The 20941-nt window shown below is 43.9% G+C and overlaps 2 protein-coding genes across 8 annotated transcripts in view; one reads left to right on the top strand and one right to left on the bottom strand.

The window, feature by feature from the left end:
• Positions 1-11461, top strand: part of LOC101168870 (histone acetyltransferase p300) — a 33554-nt gene extending 22093 nt beyond the window's left edge. For all 7 annotated transcript variants that reach the window (XM_011478485.3, XM_011478486.3, XM_011478491.3 and 4 more), the window contains exons 21-30: positions 380-436; positions 622-699; positions 3094-3161; positions 3249-3399; positions 5467-5727; positions 5824-5989; positions 6118-6285; positions 6370-6531; positions 6657-6938; positions 7025-11461. In XM_011478485.3, the coding sequence (XP_011476787.1) occupies positions 380-436; positions 622-699; positions 3094-3161; positions 3249-3399; positions 5467-5727; positions 5824-5989; positions 6118-6285; positions 6370-6531; positions 6657-6938; positions 7025-10216 (4585 nt within the window). In that variant the 3' untranslated portion in view covers positions 10217-11461. The remainder of the gene's footprint in view (positions 1-379; positions 437-621; positions 700-3093; positions 3162-3248; positions 3400-5466; positions 5728-5823; positions 5990-6117; positions 6286-6369; positions 6532-6656; positions 6939-7024) is intronic.
• Positions 11462-12167: 706 nt separating this feature from the next.
• Positions 12168-17156, bottom strand: LOC101168624 (chromobox protein homolog 8). The gene is made up of 6 exons (XM_023957748.1): positions 16744-17156; positions 15718-15761; positions 15547-15612; positions 15384-15450; positions 13804-14095; positions 12168-13729 (listed from the first exon to the last, which is right to left on the bottom strand). Exons 1-6 carry the CDS (start codon positions 16810-16812, stop codon positions 13206-13208), a joined length of 1062 nt encoding a protein of 353 aa, XP_023813516.1. The 5' UTR covers positions 16813-17156; the 3' UTR covers positions 12168-13205.
• Between the last annotated feature and the right edge of the window lie 3785 nt (positions 17157-20941).

Below are 20941 nucleotides of genomic sequence, written 5' to 3'. Positions count from 1 at the left end.
TTTAAAAATTAAAATGTTTCAACACTGCAGGAGACTTGCATAGTTTTTCATTTATAGCATAGAAAAAAATTATTTAAAAACAGGATTCTAATAAGAAAAACTGAATTTTTTGTTAAATGGGATCATGGTTTACATGTTTTAGGCTGAAATTCATTTATTTATGTATATATATAAAGAAATATTCTCTTTCAAAGTTGACTCTATTCTTACAGCTCAGTGGGTCATATCAGAACAAAATCGGAACTATCTTTGATACATCATCATGTCAGTAATGTTAGGGATACATTTCAGAAATGTCTGAATGAGGATTTGGTGCAGAGCTTCAGGGGACTCCTTTGTTGCCGTGGTTACAACTGTTTATTTTTTCTTATTCCCATAGGTCTATCAACAAAGACCAGTTCCAGAGAAAGAAGAATGACACTCTGGACCCTGAGCTGTATGTTTCTGTCTTTGCTCTTTTATTCCTTTTTGTGATCCTTTGAAGTTTTTACTGGAAATTGTTTGATGGAATGGAGTTCAGAGTTTCTCCCCGTCTCTTTTTTCCTAACAAACAGGAGGTTTGGTTGTTTTTAACCCTCCATGTGTGTCTGTCTTCTGTCTCCTCGTCTTCTCTCTGCCCAGACTTGTGGAATGTATTGACTGCGGTCGTAAAATGCACCAGATCTGCGTCCTGCATAACGAAACCATATGGCCGTCGGGGTGAGCCAACTCTCACGCACACATTTGTTGTATTCTGACTGCATGTGTAAAAATAAACTCATTTTTCAGCCATTAAGCCGTGACCACACTTTAAGGAAAGCAGTTCTATAAAGAATTATTCACAATAAACACTATCAAAAAATGTCATGACAACACTCTGTTTAAAATGCCTGTGAACGGTCTGATAATCAAAAGAAAAACTGTGAAATTTTTTATATTTTTATAATAAACTAGATGGTGTATTCTAACTATAATTACCTTTTAAATAAAAAACAACATTTTAACTTCAACTTTAGGATGCAAATTCCTTCTGGCACTTTAGTGACTGTTGGCAGGAAAAATTTTATTTTCAATTTTTAGTGGTTTTAAAACTCAACTTTATATTCAACAGGGTTTATTTAAAAAAAATCAATTAGTCAAAAAGATGTAAGTTCTTGACGACATAACATCCACTCTTCAAAACAAACAAAGAATGATGTAATCAATGATTTTGATTGAAAGCGTTTCTGTAATTATGTAAGAATTCCTCATTAAATGAGCTCAACTTTTATTCCGTTAACTTTCTAGTTTGTGAAAACGATTTTTCTTAACCAAACCAAATAGAAATTTGACAAATTGTTTGACATTTAATGGAAATATTCAGTCAAAACTCCATAGTTTGGCACCAATAGCAGCTCCCTTCCTCACTGCAGTTTATTGCTATCTGCCAGAGCTTTTACAATTGATCGTCTGATCATCAGTTTGATTAAGTGTCATAATAATCTATAACGATGTAAAGTCGTGGACACGTTACATAACCATACAAATAGTCCAAACAAAAGCCTTATAGACCAACTCCAATGAAAATTGTTTTTAGCGTGTTCTAGTGGCATTTGTCTCATGATGGACATATATTAGTACTTAGGCTTAAAAGTATGTCTTTATTTAAAGTGTTGTGGATCAGGAGCAAAAGAAAAAATTAGGGGGGGAAAATATATATTTATGTTGAGAATATGCTGGACGGGCATATTTACGGGGGAGAGCACTTAAACAGAGAGCTCTCAGCAACGGGCAAGGGAAAGGGAGGCGGGGTTGCTCCGCGCCAACGGTGGCGCGGAGCAACCAAAGAGTCCACAACTTGGAGGCAAATTTCTAATGAATTCCTGCTGCTCTGCAGAAACTATGTTCTAGAAAACGACACAGATCTTTTGATTTTGCCTTAAAACGGCTGGCATAATCGTAATTAAAAGACCACTGGGAACACTTTAAAAGTAGATCAAAAGATGATCGGAGCGGGATTTTTAACTGATCTGTCTGTGGAGACACTTCCAGCCCCCACCGTCTGTATTTCTGCCCAAAGCTTCAATCACGTCTTTGTCTGTGTGATGCAATCTGCTGCTACGGTTCAAATAAGCACTAACCGAAACCCGCCTCTGTGTTGGGACCAGCGGCTGAGTAGCTCGGTTGGTAAGGTGAGCAGCTACCACGCAGGAATCCAGGGTTCGATTCCCGGAGGGGAAGAAACAATGGTACTGGGGGCAATTACCATATCAATGGCGAGCAGTTAATATCACTCAGTGAGGGTCCTTAGGCAAGGCCCTTAACGCTACCGCCTCCCGAGCGCAGTTCAGTTGCAGCTCACCGCTCCCCCAGGGGATGGGTCAAATGCGGAGAAGAATTTCCCCATTGAGGGATGAATACAGTATAATTTTTTTTTTTTTTTTTTTTTTTTTTTTTTGGCACGGTTCTTGCATTAGCTGGGGTATTGTAGTACATATTACATTTTTTCAAATGCTTTTCTTTTTTTCAGAGGACCACAAAAACATTTGCATCACAGCTGTATTAGCAAAAAATATCGCCACAAGTTAGCCCACATTTAAAATGTCTAACTTTTTGCCTCAAGGAATAAAAAATTATTCAAGAAATCTAAAATTAGCATTGAAATGACGTCCAACTTTTGTCATAATTGGAGTTTAACTTGAATAAGTTCGTATTCAAATCATGTTTGCTTATGTTTTTAAAGGGAATAGTTTGATCAGTACATTTTAGCCAGTGCACAGGACCATTGGGCTTAATCGGTTAAAAAACATGTGTTCTCCTGATTCTCTGTCACACAAAACCGTGTTTTAAACAAAAACTTTAAGCCTTGATTGTTGTCAGGACAAAAATGTCCTCCAGCGTTTTGGCAGCAGGACAGTAGAGTGAATCTGTCAGTTTCCCTCCGGTGTGGTCTGTTCTTAACATGAAGATGTGATTTGCACATTCATTACAGTTGTTTAAAGAGTGGAGTGAAGTGATACGGAGAGCCAAGTTACTTCTTGATTAAAAGCACTTCATCTTTGTCGACGCTGCTTATTGTTGCAGAGCCGATGGTAACCGGTAAATCTAACCGCTCACTCTTCATTTCAATCACAGCTTTGTGTGCGACAACTGCCTGAAAAGAGCCAATAAGTCACGGAAGGAGAACAAATACGCCGCTAAGAGTGAGTGTCGCATCCGTTTTACCCTCGTTCTATTGGCCCACATCCTCCTGAATGCTCTCATCTCTGTCATCTCTCTCGTTCCTGCAGGACTTCCTCAGACCAAGTTGGGGAACTTTTTAGAGACTCGAGTGAACGACTACCTCAAACGGCAGAACCACCTGGAGTCTGGAGAGGTCACCATCCGAGTTGTCCACGTCTCTGATAAAGTGGTTGAAGTCAAACCAGGCATGAAGTCCAGGTAGAGTAGATTCCCTTTATATGAGAAGATGATGGAGAATCCACGACACAGCGAAGTTACGTCATCTGTCGGTTTTAGAAAATGGATTCTCAGTAGCAAAAAAAATGTTCCGTTGAAAGGTATTCGAATGTATCCATCATTTAATGCTTAAAAAGCCTAAAAGCATGTGTTTATCATTTTAACCTGTGATTTGGCAGTTCTCTACATTAATATAAACATCTGGAATTCTGTTTCTAACAAGCCCTTTTCAGAATGATTGAATATTTATTGAATAATCTGAGGATCAGTTTGGTCAGGCAGAGGAAAAAATGCTTTGGAGCAGAGATGGAAAACAAGGAATTCAAGGCTTGACTGCAGCCAAGACACGCTTAAAGTTCACCGTTGTTTTGGTTGCTGAATAGGTTTTAGGATCAGTCACCTTTATTCCGTCGACATCTGAGCCTCAATGTTTTTTGGTATTCATTAAAAATGTGCATGTTGATCCGAACAGCAGCAGCAGAAAGAGGTTAGCTCAGAAGTAAACTGGTACTGTATTTTCCACAGTATAGGTCGCAGGAGCCAAAACAAAGAAGGATAACCAAACACAATTCACTCTGGAGTATAAGTCACATTTTTGGGAAAGAAGTGCCACGTTTCTGAACAAATCCACCAAGCTCGGCATGATGGTGTCTTGAATTACTATCAAATAAATGCAAACCTGTGCCTATTTGAATGAACACAGAAGGGATTTCCTGAAAATGTTAAACGTTTTATAGACTAATTAGGTACATTTCATATTTTCCGTGCACCGTGGCACATTGGTAAAAAAAAAAAAAAAGTATATCTCATTCATGATGCACAGAAGACATGGATGACGATGAGAGATCGGGTTTTTATTGTATGGTGAAGAGCATCTGTAAACACGTCTCTATGACTGGGTTCATGAGATCCTTCTGTTTTTCTTTTCCTTACGGCGGTCTTTGCCTTCTACTGAATGACGGCGCCTTCAGCTGTACTTCCGTGTCTCTTAACCCAGGATGATGACTTGCTGTCCTGCATTAGTCAGAGGAAGGAAGACATAAAAACAAGAATAATATTGCCTTGATGCAAAGAAGACAAATCTAAAGTTCAGGAGGAGAACAATCTGATTCTCCTCCATCTTTGTTTTGGACGGCGGTTCTATTCCTCCGATGTCAGTAACAAATACTAAAAAACACGCCTACAGTGCATTTCAGCAATTGTTGGTCGGAAACAGCCCCCCCCCCCGTGGGATAATAACAAATATATGTGTGTATGTAAAAATGTCATATAAGTTGCACTCTAGGCCAAACAGTGCAAAACAGCATCACTTACGTAACTTTGAAAAATTTTAGTCTGCACTAAAACTTAAAACTTCAAGTGTTTTTTTCAGGACAGCTAAAAACTTAACTCTCATGAGATTTTGTCAGCTTGTATTTTGTTTTGTTTGATGTGAAATACTGTGGTTCTGAAAAAACTCACTATAAAATGAGTGAAAAATGGTTTGTCTTACATGAAGCTAAAACAAACGCAACTGAAAAATCTGAATTTTAGCCAAGAGTTGGCAAACTGAGACAATATAAATATATAAATGTACATTCAACATACTCAAATAACAATGATTTCATCTTTTTGTATTTATTTAATGACATTAAACAGTTATTTTAAAAAACATCAAATTAGATTTCCTTTTTTCTGTAGAAACAGAGTAATTAACGTTCAACTATTAATCAATATGTCTCTACTTCAAACAAATACACGCAAATTTAAGAAACACACATTAGAAGCAAAATTCCTTTTATAGTTTGCCTTTAAAATGCTCAGGAAAATATGAAATAATTGAAAACAGAAGTTTTACTGAAGACGGAATTCAAATGATTTGTTAATCTGCTGACTTGTTCAGCTTTAAACTTAATAACTCTTCTGTTCCAAATACTACAGCTGACACTTACCAGGAGGGAAACATGTTGAATATTTATTGTAAAAAGTTCTCAAAGTTCTGATTGTGCTCTTTCAGCAGTTTGGGCAAAAGTGGACTTTGGGTCTCATGTCTGTGCTCCTCCTCTGCAGGTTTGTGGACAGCGGAGAAATGTCCGAGTCGTTCCCGTACAGGATGAAGGCCCTGTTTGCCTTTGAGGACATTGACGGGGCGGACGTGTGCTTCTTCGGCATGCACGTTCAAGAGTACGGCTCAGACTGCCCCCCTCCAAACCAGAGGCGGGTGTACATCTCCTACCTGGACAGCGTGCACTTCTTCAAACCTCGACACCTCAGGACAGCAGTGTATCACGAGATCCTACTAGGCTATCTGGAGTACGTCAAGAGGCAGGGGTAAGAGCCAAAAGGCTTCATTGCGCTTTTAAGAGCTACTAAAACAGGATGTCCTTTAAACTTTTGTGCTCATCTGTGAAACTGTCTGTGTTCCAGGTTTACAGCGGGACACATCTGGGCCTGTCCTCCCAGTGAAGGAGATGATTATATCTTTCACTGTCACCCGCCAGACCAGAAGATCCCCAAACCCAAACGCCTGCAGGAGTGGTACAAGAAAATGCTGGACAAGGCCGTCTCTGAGCGGATCATCCATGACTACAAGGTCAGAGGCCTCATTTAAGATCAGTTTTAGAAATTTCTCTTATTGCAAACATTTCTACTGTGATTTTTGACTTTTTTCCCCCCCTAAATATTTTAAAACAAAATTTTTTTCCTTCTGTGGTCATGCAGGACATTTTCAAACAAGCAACAGAAGACCGACTGACAAGTGCCAAGGAGCTGCCATACTTTGAGGGAGACTTCTGGCCCAACGTGCTTGAGGAGAGCATCAAGGAGCTGGAACAGGAGGAGGAGGAGAGGAAGAGGGAGGAGAACAGCACCTCCAGCGAGAGCACAGATGTGAGTAGGGTCAAAGCTAGCAGGTCCAGAGCAACCCTGCTGCGCTGAAACATGCATTAAAGATCGCCTTTAAAACATTTGCAGCCCTCCAAGGGAGACAGCAAAAATGCCAAAAAGAAGAACAACAAAAAGACGAGCAAGAACAAAAGCAGCCTGAGCCGAGCCAATAAGAAGAAACCCGGGATGCCCAGTGTCTCCAACGACCTTTCCCAGAAGCTCTACGCCACCATGGAGAAACATAAGGAGGTACTCAAACTTATGGCAGCAAATATTTCACCTTTTATACATGGAGCTTGTCTGTACAGATGAGGAGTTGGGTGCTGTCTATTTAATAGTTGAGAAAACTAACACTTTTTGTGTTCCCTTGGTAGGTTTTCTTTGTTATCCGCCTCATTGCCGGCCCCACGGCCAACTCTCTGCCCCCAATCACTGACCCGGATCCTCTGATGGCCTGTGACCTCATGGACGGCCGCGATGCCTTTCTAACTCTGGCCAGGGACAAGCACCTGGAGTTCAGCTCTCTCAGGAGGTCCAAGTGGAGCTCCATGTGTATGCTGGTGGAGCTCCACAACCAGAGCCAGGACCGCTTTGTTTACACCTGCAACGAATGCAAACGCCATGTGGAGACCCGCTTCCACTGCACGGTCTGCGAGGTGAGAGCGGCCAGAGAGCTTTCTGCTGCACAGACGTTGGTGCAACCAGCAGGAAAATCTTTTTCTGACTTCTCTTCTTTCTCCAGGACTACGACCTGTGCATCACCTGCTACAACATCAAAGGCCACGAGCACAAAATGGACAAGCTGGGGCTCGGCCTGGATGACGACGGCAACAACCAGGCTGCAGCCGCTGCTCAGAACCCCGGGGACTCGCGGCGCCTCAGCATCCAGCGCTGCATCCAGTCTCTGGTCCACGCGTGTCAATGCCGCAACGCCAACTGCTCGCTGCCGTCCTGCCAGAAGATGAAGCGGGTTGTTCAGCACACCAAAGGCTGCAAACGCAAGACCAACGGGGGATGTCCCATCTGCAAGCAGCTCATCGCTCTGTGCTGCTACCACGCCAAACACTGCCAGGAGAACAAGTGTCCGGTCCCCTTCTGTCTAAACATCAAGCAGAAGCTTCGGCAGCAGCATCTGCAGCACAGACTCCAGCAGGCCCAGATGCTGAGGAGGAGGATGGCCACCATGCAGAGGGCGGGGCAGCCAGCCGGGGCCATGCCAGGAGGACCTGTGGTAGGACTTCCATCACCAGGAAACGTCACAGCACCCAACACTCCAACGTCTGGGGGAACCCAACCCCCGACACCTCAGACCCCAACTCAGACCATGCCTGCAGTCCAGCAGCAGGGACTGGGTCCTGGGAGCGGAGCACAGCAACCACAACCAGGAGGAATGGCTCCTCAACATCCTCTCCATCAGTTCCAGCAGATGGGAGGTGGAGGTGGAGGTGGGGGGGTCATGAGCTCCCCACAGCATCAGCAGCAGATGCTCCCTCAGGTCCCACAGCAGCAGCAGCAGCAGCAGCAGCAGCAACAACAACAACAACAACAACAACAACAACAACAACCTGGATCAGGAACAAATCCGGGGCAGCACCCCAACAACATGCAGTCATACGCCAACAGACCACCAGGCTCCTCCCCAGTCCACCAGTCCCAGGGGAAGCCTGTTCTGGGCTCTGCAACTCCCCCCCAGCAGCAGCCTGGGGGTGTCATGCCTCCAGGACAACAGGCTTCCAACCAGCCACCAGGTCAGCCACCGATGCCCCCCTCTGGCCCCCCAGCGGCCGCCGTAGAGATAGCTCTGAAGATCCAGCAGGTGGCTGAATCTCAAAGAAAGATGGCGCTACAGAGGCACGCAGCAGGTGCGGGTTTGATGCCCCACCACCAACAGGCTCCAGGGCAGCAGATGAACATGGGACATCTGGGAGCAGTGGGGATGGTTGGACCTCAGGGGATGCCCCCGCAAATCCAGACAGCAGCAGCTCGAGCCCACATGGACCAGCAGCAAGCTGCTCCCCCAGGAATGATGGCCAGCGCTGGCGGACACATGCAGCAGGCCCCTCAGCAAGGAAACCTGCAGCAGATCCAGCTCGGCCCGCAGGCGCAGCAGAGGATGGGGGCTCCGCTCCAGAACCCGCAGCAGCAGCAGCAACAGTGGGCCGGTCAGGGCATGTCCCCCCAGCAGAGGCAAGCTATGATGACCCAGATGGGCCATTCAGCCATGATGCCCACCCAACAGCAGCCTCCCCATCAACCAACTCCAGGCCATGCTGCCTTGATGAATATGGCGCAGCAGCAGCAGGGTGCCGTTGGGGGGGTCACAGGTGGTGTAGTCCCCGGAGCTGCCGGTGTTCCTGGTGCTGCAGGTGGAAACATCCCACAGGGAGCTCTGCAGGAGCTTTTGCGCACACTCCGCTCCCCCAGCTCCCCGCTGCAGCAGCAGCAGGTGCTGAACATCCTGCGCTCTAACCCGCAACTCATGGCTGCTTTCATTAAACAGAGGGCTGCCAAATACAAGGGGGGGCAGGGGGGTCCTGGTGGACCAGGAGGAGTCCCAGGAGGACCGGTGGGTAACATTGCAGGAGGAAGCCAGCAGGGCAGCATGAATCCTGTGGGGGCCGGTCAGCAGGGAATGCACATGGGGGGTCAAGGAGGAACAAATGTCAACATGAGCCCCATGGCTCAGTTGCAGCAGGTCCAGCAGCAGCAGCAGCAGCAGCTTCAGCAGTTGCAGCAGCAGCAGTTGCAGCAGCAGCAGAGGCCAATGCTCAGTGGGTTACAGCAGCAGCAGGTTGCAGCTCTCCAGCAGCAGCAACAACAGCAGCAGCAGCAGCAAGGCGTGGGTCGAGGAATGCCGGGTCAGGGGCCCCAGATGGGAAACCTGAACGGAGCCCAGTTTAGAGAGTTGCTGATGAGAAAGCAGCTACAGCAGCAGCAACAACAACAACAACAGCTGCAGCAACAACAGCTGCAGCAGCAACAACAGCAGCAACAGCTGCAGCAGCAGCAGCAACAACAACAGCAGCAGCAGCACCAACAACAGCAGCAGCACATGGGAGTAAACCACAGTCAGTTCCAACAGCCACAGCCCCCCCAGGGGCAGGGCTTCATAGGGCAGCAGGGCATGCAGCCTCCAGCAGTGGGGCAGGGGCCTCCTGGGGGGCCACCCCTTCAGCAGCCCGGTGGACAGCCGGGTCAGCAGGCACCAAGTTACCCCGGATCAGTCGCTCAGCAGCAGGCCACGGTTGCACTGCAGCAGAGACTGCAGCACCAGCACCACCTCCAGATGCAGCAGCAACAGAACGCCATGGGGGGTGATGTAGGGCCAGGTGGAGGGAGTATCAGTGGTCCGCAGCAAGCACCCCAAGTCCCTCAACCCACCCAAATTGGACCCCCACCTTCAACCGCTCAAGCCCGGCTTCAACAGACTCTGCACCAAAGGATGTTCCATCAGCAGCAGCAGCAGCAGCAGCATCTCGGCCCGGGAGGGTCACCGGCCCAGCACACCAACCCCATGAGCCCCCAGCAGCCTCAACAGGTGAACCAGTCCCCCCACCCGCACCTGCAGGGACAGGGCATGTCCACATCTCTGGCCAACCAGGTCCGGTCCCCACAGCCCTCACCCAGACCTCAGTCCCAGCCGCCTCACTCCAGCCCGTCCCCACGCATGCAGCCACACCCCTCCCCGCTTCACATCTCCCCCCAGATGCAGACGGGCTCTCCTCATCCCAACCACCTGAACCAGCACCATCCAGGAATGATGGCACCTCAACAACCACAACCGCCAGCAGCCCAGCAGAACGCCATGGAGCCGTTCGGCTCGGATGAGATGCTGTCCCAGCTGAGCAGCATGGCTGGTCTGCACGGGCCAGGCGGCAGCGGTCAGGACCCAATGGGCCCCAACATCGGCCACAGCTCCTTAGACCACATGTAGGGTGGTCGTCAGCGTGTGGAGCGGAGCGGAGCGGCAGTGGAAATCCGCACAAACTGCACTCACCCAGGACAGTGTTATTGTTATTACTAAGCTTTTTTTAAACTATTATTAAATGTTATTTAAAATGTTTTCAATAAAGATGCATTGAACTGAACTTCCTATGGGAGATGAACATGAAATCAAGCAGTCGTTAAATGAATGAAAATGAATTGTAACTTATTGCTGTTAAATGTTTTCTTTGCCAATTAGGGATGGGGGGGGGGGGGTCTTTCACATATCATCCCACAAGTCACCCCGTGTACTGCAGAGGAAAGTTGATTCTATTTTTTTGAGGGGGGGTATGTGAAAAAAGTACTTGCCTTTTGAAAAACTGTTCTGTTTTTATAGGTTTTTAAAGTCCAAAATTATGATTTAATGCAAATATCTTTATATCAGTTGAGCTCCTTTTTTTATTTTATTCTTTGGGGCCTTTTTTTGTTTTTGTTTACGCTTCACCTCAAATCCAAACATGATGCTTTTTTTTTTCTTTCCTTTTTCTAATGTTTGGGTTTTATTTATTCTTTTCCTTCTGGGGGTGGGCGTCTAGGAGACTGCTACAGTTCCTACAGAAATATATTTTTGGTATTGACTGTTAAGATGGGGGGGGGGTTAGTATATGTTATTTCACTTTAGATGTCTTGAGTTGGGAGTGATGTCAGTGTTTGATTGCAGTGCGCTCTGCGCCGGAAGGGCGGCGGCGGACACATCTTTGGAAGCCCTCTCCAACATGCAAGCCCCCTCCCTCGAATGTGTGTGCACTCCTTCCTGTTAAAGACACTTCAAATGGAGCTGTAGAGCTTTGGGGAGGGGGGGTGCATACCTTTGTGCCTGTAACATTTTAAATACCTGGGGTGGGGCGGGCTTGTTCTAGTGTTTTTAGGATTCTGCTGTTTTCTGTAAACAGAGGATGATGATGATGATGATCCAAATGAACTGTGTTGCACAGAAACGAGGAGAAAGAAGGAGACCCCCCCCCACACACACAAATACACCCGACTCGGTCTCTTTCTCCCTCGTCCCCTTTGCTGCTTCCCTCAACTTTATATCCTCCTCTGGGGGGGACGTGGAGCTCCTTCTTTACAAACTCCATCCTCTTTATCTTTCTGCTCAGAACTTTGGGAGTTTAATTTAATATTTTTTACTGTACAAAGGAAACAAACTGGACTCGAATACTGTTTTTATAATAAAACAAAAATTACCAATTTGGTTGTGTCTTCTAAGGATATTTCTTCAAAAGATGCACTTCCTGCTTCTACCTTAGATTTAGAATGAAGTTTTTTGTTTACAAACAAAACAAAGGTAACAGCCTGCCATGCAGTAATGCAATGAGTTTCCAAACTCTTAGAAAACCAAAGTATGCGTTTGGTTTCTGTTCAGCAAAATGCAAAAAAACAAACAAACCTGACTTTCAGCACTGAAAATGCTGAAAGTTGCTTTTTTTCTCCAAAACATTTTTCTTTTATTCTGAATAATTACAAAGGAAAGAAGGAAGCTGGACACAAATATTAAAATGTCAAAATTGGAATAATGGATTTAAGGTGTTCAAACACCCCAAAGCCCGCTATCAGACCGCTCTGCTTTCCGTAAATCTTCAGCTTTAAATCGCTTGGAGTAATACTCCCTCTAGCGGCCGTAGATGTTATTGCGACCTGATATGTGTTCAACGGAGTTCGAGAAGGGTCAAAAAAGATTTCGTTTATTCTGACACACATGAGACAGCATAACAAATTCTATCGAGAATATTAGAACTTTCTCTTAAATGTTTTATTTTAGAAGTTATTCTACATTTACTTATAGAATCGTTTTATTTTAGTTCGAAAAAATACAAAAATATAAAACCACTTCTGTGAAACACTATGAACTATTAGTACTAAGAAGGGCTGATGACAAAGACGCCACACGTAATAGTCCATATGTTGGTACAAACACATGCAGGCATGTTTACTTTAGTGTACATTTATTGAAAATACAGTCAAAGTATGTTTTACTTTATTCAACAAAGGAAAGACATGATTGACAATCCGTCTTTGCTGAAGACACATAAGTTAGTTTAGCTTATACAAGTGACATGCAATAAATAATAGATCACTACATTTGCTTCAATGTGCACATTTAACTACACAGCATCAAAGCAGCGTTCTACTCTGGATCTCCTCCTCTGATATTTGCAAAGGCTACTTACTGAAAAGAGCAGACTATCAACTGGTAATACAAAAATAGAACCAGAAAGAATTTCCAACTCCAAAAGTTGAAGCACAGATAGACAACAAACAACTGTGCGCTCGTCTTTTTTTTTTTTTTTTTTTTTAAAGAGCTTTTTCTTCCATCCATCCAGCAGATCTTCATGTAAGCTGCAGGCGTTAATCCTTTGCTCGCGTTTCTTTTGTGACTGAAATAAACCCGTCCAACAAAGCGGCGGGACAGATGCACGCTGGGCACAGATAGACAGGGCATGCGCTCGGCTTTGTGCCAAATAAAAAAAGATGGAGATCTGTATAAAATGGGTAAAATCTGTAAGAAAGAAAGGAGCGGCTCAAACGGGCCCCGAAAAACAAATCTGACTGCGAGACAGACGTCCTGCTGGAAAGCACTGATGGCAACTGGAAGTAGCTGCATCAAAGTAGTGGACAGCAATGTTTCAGGCTGCTGCGGCCCGTTCTCAGTAAAACCCAGTGGCTCCTAACCTGCCACTGAGTAGCATCAAGTCTGTTGGATGGCAATGGATAACTTGGAGAGACTTCAGACTTTGTATTACCTCTAATTACTGAGCCACAATACTAAAATGACCGCTCGTTTATTTAATTCAAAGGCAATAAAATTATGTTTGGAAGAGTGTAGTTTTGTAAACATATGGAGTTACCTTACATACAGCGTTATTTACACATCCAACACGAGTGGGAAGTGGATTTACGGTTAAATCTGGATCTCTCGGTTTTCTGCCAACGTTCCCTCAAAAGCCCTTAAAGAAGCCGTCAGCCTCTGTGGCTTCGGTAAAAGTCACAGTCAGGCTGTTAACCGTCACCTGTGTCACGATCACCTTCCCCGTGGGAACGGGGCTGTCTGTCGTGGTCATGGCAACACTCTGATTGTCGTCTTTTGCCTCCTTTTTGTCCTGCTCGCCGTCTGCGGCATCACCTGGTGTAACGCCGCTCCCCTGGACCCGCATTATCACCGAGGTGGCGTTGCTTCTCTCGCAGCAGCAGCCACTCTTTTCTTCGGGACACTCCGGTTCTTTTTCGCAGAAGTCCCAATCCGAACCCTCAGAAACTTCTGGAGGGGCCTCAAAGGCTGACAAGCTCTTCTGAACGTCTGTCAGCTGGCTGCAAACTGATGTTTGTCTCTGATTTGCGTCTTCTGGTCTTTCCGTCCATGTTTCTGTGCTTTCTGCTGCTGGGGGGGCTTTTGCCTCCTCCTCCACCTCCATGTCCAAATCCGGTGGCTCCATCAAGAGAGGCGAGCTGCATTCAGACTGACCTGTGAGGAGAAACAGGGCCGGTTCAGACACCCCGCCTGCCTGTGGGCTCTAAGTATCTGCTAAGGAGACCAACCGTATGAGCTGTCTTCACATTTCTCCTCGATGGTGCCTTCAGACTCCGGCTTGTCGTCTTCGCTGGTGACCCCCCAGTCTTCCTCCACCTGCACCATTTTCTTCCTCTTGTGTTGGCTGGAGGAACGGACATGCCCCATGCTGCTCACCCTCAGTCTGTTCCTCCTCCCAACCGAGCGGCGGTACACCTGCTCCACGTCTGTGCTCGTGGAGCGCGTGAGGGAGAGACGCAGGCGGGGCGGGGGCTTCTCCGGCATCTTGTGAGCACTGCGGAGGTCCATAGGGAAAACGCTCTGGGGGGGGCAGAGACAGATTCCCAAGTTAATAACCTCAAATCTCTTCTGTTCATGAGATTCCTAAAAGTGTTATTAAAGTAACATGTCTACCTATTTTCTGTATATTGTCTAGCAAGCAGCCTGATATTGACTCAGAATAGAAGCCAACAAAAAGGTGATAATCTACAGCAACCATTGCATTATTTGCACAAATGATCACGACAAATATGTATACCAGCTTTGTTGTCCTTATGCTTGTCATAGTAACAAAATCACAGCGATGAAAACATGTTTAGCTTTAGAAATCCCGTCAATGTGGTTTTGTGCTGGCTGGAAAACATCTTACAAAGTAATAAAAATGATTTCATGTTGCATCAGATCATATCAAATCTGATGAATGCGTGAGCTCATTTTCCTGTGTCCACATTGAAGTGTACTTTCCGTGTTAATATTTCCCATGTACACGTTGTGTATCTTTGTAAGTGTACACGTTTGTTTTCAGTCGCATTTTCACCCAGTCTGCTTTTATAATGCAATATTAACTTTAAAATTATACTAAACATTTTAAAATTTAAGTTAGCAAAAATATTTTTCTAATGCAATAAATATCAAGACTAAAACAAAACAATCTAAACATAGAAAAGTAAACAGTAGATGTAATCCTTTAAAATGAGTTTGTAAAGCACCAAAAAACAATAAAGCTTTTTGCCTGAAGATGGCGCCCTTTAGCTCCTTTACACAACAAGGTGTTTTGCTTTTCTTTTGTTTCAATTTTACAGCTGTTGACTAAAACTTTGACCAACTTTTGCTTAGTTAGTTGTCATGGCAACAAAATACTAAATTTTGGGGCTAAGTAATTGTGCAAAGATTTTGTACACATACCATGATGTTTTAGTTTAAAAGAAGTGTGTGTGGTGAGTCCCACAACATATTTGAAAATACAAATTTAAAGAAAGATCTTGATGAAAAAACAGCTTCTTTTTTTTTTTACAAATAACCTAAATTCGTCAATTAAACAAACTAATTAGTCAACAATAAAAAAAATAGCTGCACATCATTGATTGCAACTATTTAAAAAAAGGTTTAGGTCATACAACTTTTAAAGCAACTATTTTAAATTCACAAATCAGTTACCAAAAAATGCAAGTGTAAAAATGTCAAATCTTAACTTTGACATTTTTGGATTATTAGCAAATAAATTAAATACCCTAATATTCTTCTCCCTTCAATGAACCATATATAAATAAAATTAAACAAATCAGGGAAAACCAGAAAAGTGTTTTCTATCAGGGTGAGGTGTATTTACCCGCAGCAGGAGCCTCCTGGGTCTGAGACCTTTCCTGCGATATGCCAGAGCTCTGACCTTCTCCTGACTGCAAAAGGAGGACACAAAAAGGTGGAGGAGGAGGAGGTCAGACAATGAGCAACGCAACTAAAACAACAACAAAAGTAATCCCCATAACACTCACTTCTCTTCGTAGGCCAGAACCAGACGGGGGTCCAAAATGTTGTCCTCTGGTTCCCAAGTGCTGTACCTGCAGACACAAACAGTTCTGCTGATTTATGGCTCCAGATCCGAGAAACCCAATCAGAACCATTAAAGTGGTGAGGTCACCGCTGATGACTCAAGGCTTACTCACTTTGGGGGCCATCCCTGCCACTTCAGTAGATACTCCACAGTTCCCTGAGGGGGGGGGGGGGAGAAGGAGGAGCGATGAGCTGATTTCTTAAAGGGGGGGGGGGTACAGCAAAAAATGCTTCTTAAAAGTCAAAAACAGCCAAAAAAAAAAGAAAAGGTGTGACTGTCTCTTTAAAGTGGACTAACTCAAAACGGAGAGGGGACATTGTTCTTTTTTTCTGCTTGTTAAGCTGCGCTTTACTGCGAGTGACGTCAGCGACAGCGGCGCTGCGTGGCCTCCAAACATCAGCGCCTCGCGCTTGGTCTCTCGCTCTCTCTCTCTCTCTCGCCGTGACGTCACCACCCCGTAAGCGTGAGCGAGGCAGTTTCAAGAAACACGCGAACTTTCTAGAACGCTACACCGGTGGCTCAGATAGGTGGGGCCACGAGAGCATGTAAACAGCAGTGTTGCGCAACTTTAGGTCACCCGCAACAAAAAAACTCTTCCGTTCGAGACCCGTGTCGGTAATAATAATATAAACAAAATCATGTACACATTTTTTTTTAACAATTTCGTGTTTTTATCCGTAAACAATGCAACCCTTAAAAACCAGTAATTTGTTATTGATATATACAACTTTACGTTAAAACGTGACACGGAGCACCTGTGGCTCCGTGCGGGAAGGGGTGGTAGCATCACGCGCTCCGTCCACATTCTCAGCTGCGCACGCTTTAAAAAAAAAAAAAAGGAAAAGAAAAAAAAGAAAAGAAAGTGCGCAGCATCCCGCACATTGGCCCAAATTCGGCTTAAAGCAAACACGCCCCCTTTTACTACAACTGCGTAGGCTCCACCAAAACATCGCTGCAAGGACACACGCCGTCCAACTATCGGTAAACTTTACCGTCAAACTGCAGCTTCAGATCGCACAAACTACGGACGCGTTCCATTTCTGAGTTGCACGCGGGGATGCACACGTGCGCATTAAAAGAACACCGCAGACTAACCTATGCAAGTAATATAAGTATGCAGGGGGGGTTATCTTCTCACCTTTCTCACTCTTTTTTTCGTTATACTCTCAACTGCAAAGACTTGGTCTCCTATTGATGACAGCTCCATGTCCCCGTGCAGCCGGCCCGTGCACGTTCCAAACAGGACTCAACTGGATCTCAGCTTGTTGTTGTCGAGGCGCACGGGTAGAACAGTTGCAGCAGGACGGGAGGGAAAGCCTTCAAAGTGTGTCCGCTGCGTGGAGTCCGCTGCGTGATCGTCCGGACGGTAGTTTTCCACCCCGAGTGTCTCCGCTTCCCGCACAGCAAACTCACGCCTCCTGTCTGGCTCACTTTTTAAAATCTGCGACACATCAACACTGGACAGCGCGCCGCTTTAAGTCGGGCGCGCCCCCTTTCCATTGCGTAGGGACAGGCCCCCGATGCGCGTTCCCGCATAGATGCAGCGAACGCGCATTGGAGCAGAGTGCAAAGCAGAGGAGGGATAAAGGATGAGGAGGGAGGGGTTACTGTCAATCTAAAGTTAGAGGGATCAGCGCCGGGTTTTGGCTGATGTTATGACTAGTAGTTCGATTAAAAATTTATAATTCTATACAGTTTCATCTATATTTAGGTTATTTTTTATTGCCAACATGCATTTGAATGTAGAAATTCAAATGTTTTGTGTATGTATATATATATATTATATATATATCCTAAATAAAGTAATAAATTATTATTTAGAAGTAATTAACCCAACACTGTCATCCACTTTATATATGTATTTATTTATATATAAATTACTTCTAAATAGTAATTGATTACTTTATTTAGTTACTGTATCAAAATTGTAATTAAATTACTTTACTCTTTACCTATTTAAAAGAAAGTAATTCTGTGCAGCTAAGAGAGAAAATAAAGGAAGAAATGGTGAAATATTATTATTTTTTAAAGACTCCCAGGAAGGATCAGGCTCGTTTCTGTCACACCCAAGAGCCGACTTAAGAGTTGTTTCATTCACAACCGACACATAGGTTTATGGGGCAAGCCTCTGCTCTGCTGCTCACCTGATATTGTTATGATTGCTGTTTTTAATTACAATTTTATTACAATTATTTATTTTAATAATTAAAGCACTTTGAGGTGTTCTTTAGCAGTAAAAGTGCAATAAAGGTGAATTTGATTTAGCAGTGTAGTAGTCCACACTAATACACAAGTAAAATAATAGAAGAATATTAATATTTTATTTTATACATATTTACTATGTATATTTTGCAAAGGATGGATGCATCTGCATGGAGGTGCAGTGGCTAGCACTTTCACTTCCCAACCTGAAGATCCTTGTTCAATTCCCGTCTGGGACCTTGCTGCGTGGAGTTTACATGTTGTTCTTATTCTTGTGCATGTGTTGTGTTTTTTGCTGGTTTCCTCCCACAGCCTAAAAACAGGCTCAATAGGTTCATCAGTGACTATGAAATTTCCCTAAAGAGTAAATTCTGTCTCTGTGACTATGACGGATTGTTGATCTGTTCAAGACGTTCCCCACCTTTGCCCTTAAGGAGCCTGGATAGGCTCCAACATCCTCTGTGGCTCTGCCTAGAAAAAAAGAATAGAAGATGTTATATCTGGATATTTGAAGGAACAGTTTCATAATTTAAGAAATTATTACTTACCCTTTTTCTTATGACCAAATATAAAACTGTTGTGCTTTAAACCTATAAATGCCAGTATGATCTTCCACTTTCGGCTTTCTCCCATCAGGGGTCGCCACAGCGAACGAGTCGCATGGTAAATTTGGCAATGTTTTACGCCGGATGCCCTTCCTGACGCAACCTTCTCAAACCGGGCTTGGAACCGGCAGAGGTGGAGAAGGGAACAGGGAGCAGCCCGGAGTCGAACCCGGGTTTCACGGACGGAAGGCGCCGCAAACCAGCACGAGCTAAACTGGCTCCCCTGTAAATGCCAGTATGATGAAACTGCATATTCATGGCTCAAGAGTGATAGTGCACAAGTGGTAAACGGCACATACTTATTTAGTGCTGTCTACCTTCCTTGAAGGCCCAACACATTACAGTCACACTCCCATTCACCAAGTGCACGCACATCCACATTCACACACTCCGCTACCAAACACTGGCGCCAACCTCAACCACCAGGTTCAATGTGTGGTTCAGTGTCCTACCCAAGGACTCTTCGACCCTTAGGCTGGAACCAAACCTGGAATCGCCAATCAGAGGTTGACTGCTCTACTTCTTCACCACAAAAACTATTTTACATTTACAAAATAAATGGGTTAGATTAAAAAAGAATTAATACATTATTTAAACCCACTTGGTCTTATTTGGCATCATAGGGTTGCTGGAGCCTATCCTTAGCAGGCTAACACAAGGAAAAACAACTAAATTCACACCAAAAGGACAATTTATAGTCACTTTTAATCAATGTGTAGTCACTATGAAGCGTGTTTTTGAAAGCAAGCCAGAGTTCCTATAAAAAAACCTATGTATGCATGGGGGGAATGTGCAAACTCCAAAAAGAAGGAACCAAGGTGGGATTTAAACCAGGGCTTTCTCACTGTGAGGTGAGAGTGCTAACACCTACACCCACCATGCAGCCCTATGAACTAAATCATGAAAAATCATCGATATTTAAAGGGCAAAATCAATCAGTTTAGAAACTAATCCTTAAATATTTCTTGATGTCAAATTTGCAGTTATACTACCTTAAACCGGTGAGCTCAAGCATCATGTATATTTATGGAACATTTCTTTCTTTGAGCTCCACATCAGAGTACGTCAGTCCAATTATAGCCACACATTAAGGCGGTTCTGAAGACAGATCAGTGAGCCTGTGGACTTAAAACACTGTACTCGCTGAACTTGGGAGGGAAGCAATGAGAGAAAACATTTTTATGTAACACGAGTTGATTTGGGAAAAAGATCAGAATCTGCAATGGAAATGAAGATGTCCAACTCTCAAGCTGTGTTTGATCCAAATATGGAACTTGAACATGACTAAATGCTGAAAGTTTTCAAATGACATGAATTTATCCTTTCCTGCAAATGACAGGATCAAAGTAAATAATGTGAGGAAAGGTTACAAGTTACAACCTGACATTTCTTTTCATAAATATCATATAATCTTTTAGACCCCCTTTAGGATCCAGGGTAAAAGTGAAGAGGGCAGTATGCAGGGTGTTATCTTCTCACCAAAGAAACAAAAAGCTCTATTAGTTATTCTTTCATTTGATTGTTGATCCGTTTGCAGGTCTGCAGCTCCACTCACGTGCGGCCTCTGGTCCGTGCTCTCCCTGCACCTGGAGAGCTGCATCACTTACAGGCACTGGGCGTCATGGTAACTGTTTCCATGGCAGCTGCTGAAAAGCTGGATGAATATGATGACGCAGCAGGAAGGGTTTATGAACAGGATCAGGGCTGGGGAGTGATTTAAACTCACTGACCTCTGACCTCTTTTTTTTTTTTTTTTTGCAGATTCGTAACTAGTCAGTAAGAATAATTTGCTGCTAGAGATACCAACTCTGTGCAAAACTTTTTAACTTGGCTTCGTGTGATGAAGCATCTGAGGAAACGCCTTCACTTTTTCTGGGCTGAATCCTACACTCTCATCAACTGTGTGGAGACAAAAAAGTTATAATCAATGCAATAAAAGATTAATTTGCAATCTATAAGCAAGATGAAAACTCTTCTTTATTATATATTTTTGTAAAATCTGTCCCCCTTTAGCATTTATAATAAAGTTTCCAAGACTAGTTTAAAATTATAAAAATTCTCATCTTCTTTGTACCATTGTTTGCGCGTGCCAGCACATTTTTGTGCAACCAGAATATTATTATCTCATCATAACTTTTATCTTTGCTACACAACCAATTTTTGGAGGTTTGTTTTACAGAAATCTAATTTGTATCCATTGTCAATCTTCATATGACCAGAAGAAAGGCCTCAAAACATATTTGGAGACATAACATCAATATTTTCTTTTTAATTACTTTTCTTTTAACCTTGCTTTTTAATTTGATTGCCATTTTCTACAAACACACCCTTTATTATGTAGTTACATGATTGTTGCCATGGGTTTTTTAAAATCCTGTTTTGCACTTAAAAATGTTAAACTTTACCCAAATACTTTATTTTGCTCAGTGTTTTTGCTTTAATCTGTTACAAAGCCTATGGAAACGCTGCACTGCAACATAGACTTATAACTGTCAGATGTTAAAGTGATTACATAAACAAGCAAAATGC

Source organism: Oryzias latipes, chromosome 8 (assembly GCF_002234675.1).
Source record: "Oryzias latipes chromosome 8, ASM223467v1".
In the NCBI taxonomy this organism is placed as follows: domain Eukaryota; kingdom Metazoa; phylum Chordata; class Actinopteri; order Beloniformes; family Adrianichthyidae; genus Oryzias; species Oryzias latipes.
The sequence above is the reverse complement of the archived record's forward strand: the minus strand, read 5'-3'. Positions and strand labels throughout refer to the sequence as shown.

Bases quoted from the DNA above. Each gene is read 5' to 3' on its own strand.
- LOC101168624 (XM_023957748.1), bottom strand. From the start codon at position 16,812: ATGGAGCTGTCATCAATAGGAGACCAAGTCTTTGCAGTTGAGAGTATA. The intron at 15,762-16,743 runs GTGAGAAGATAA...CCCCCCCCTCAG, and splicing joins CGAAAAAAAGAGTGAGAAAG to GGAACTGTGGAGTATCTACT. The intron at 15,451-15,546 runs GTGAGTGTTATG...CTCCTTTTGCAG, and splicing joins GTTCTGGCCTACGAAGAGAA to TCAGGAGAAGGTCAGAGCTC.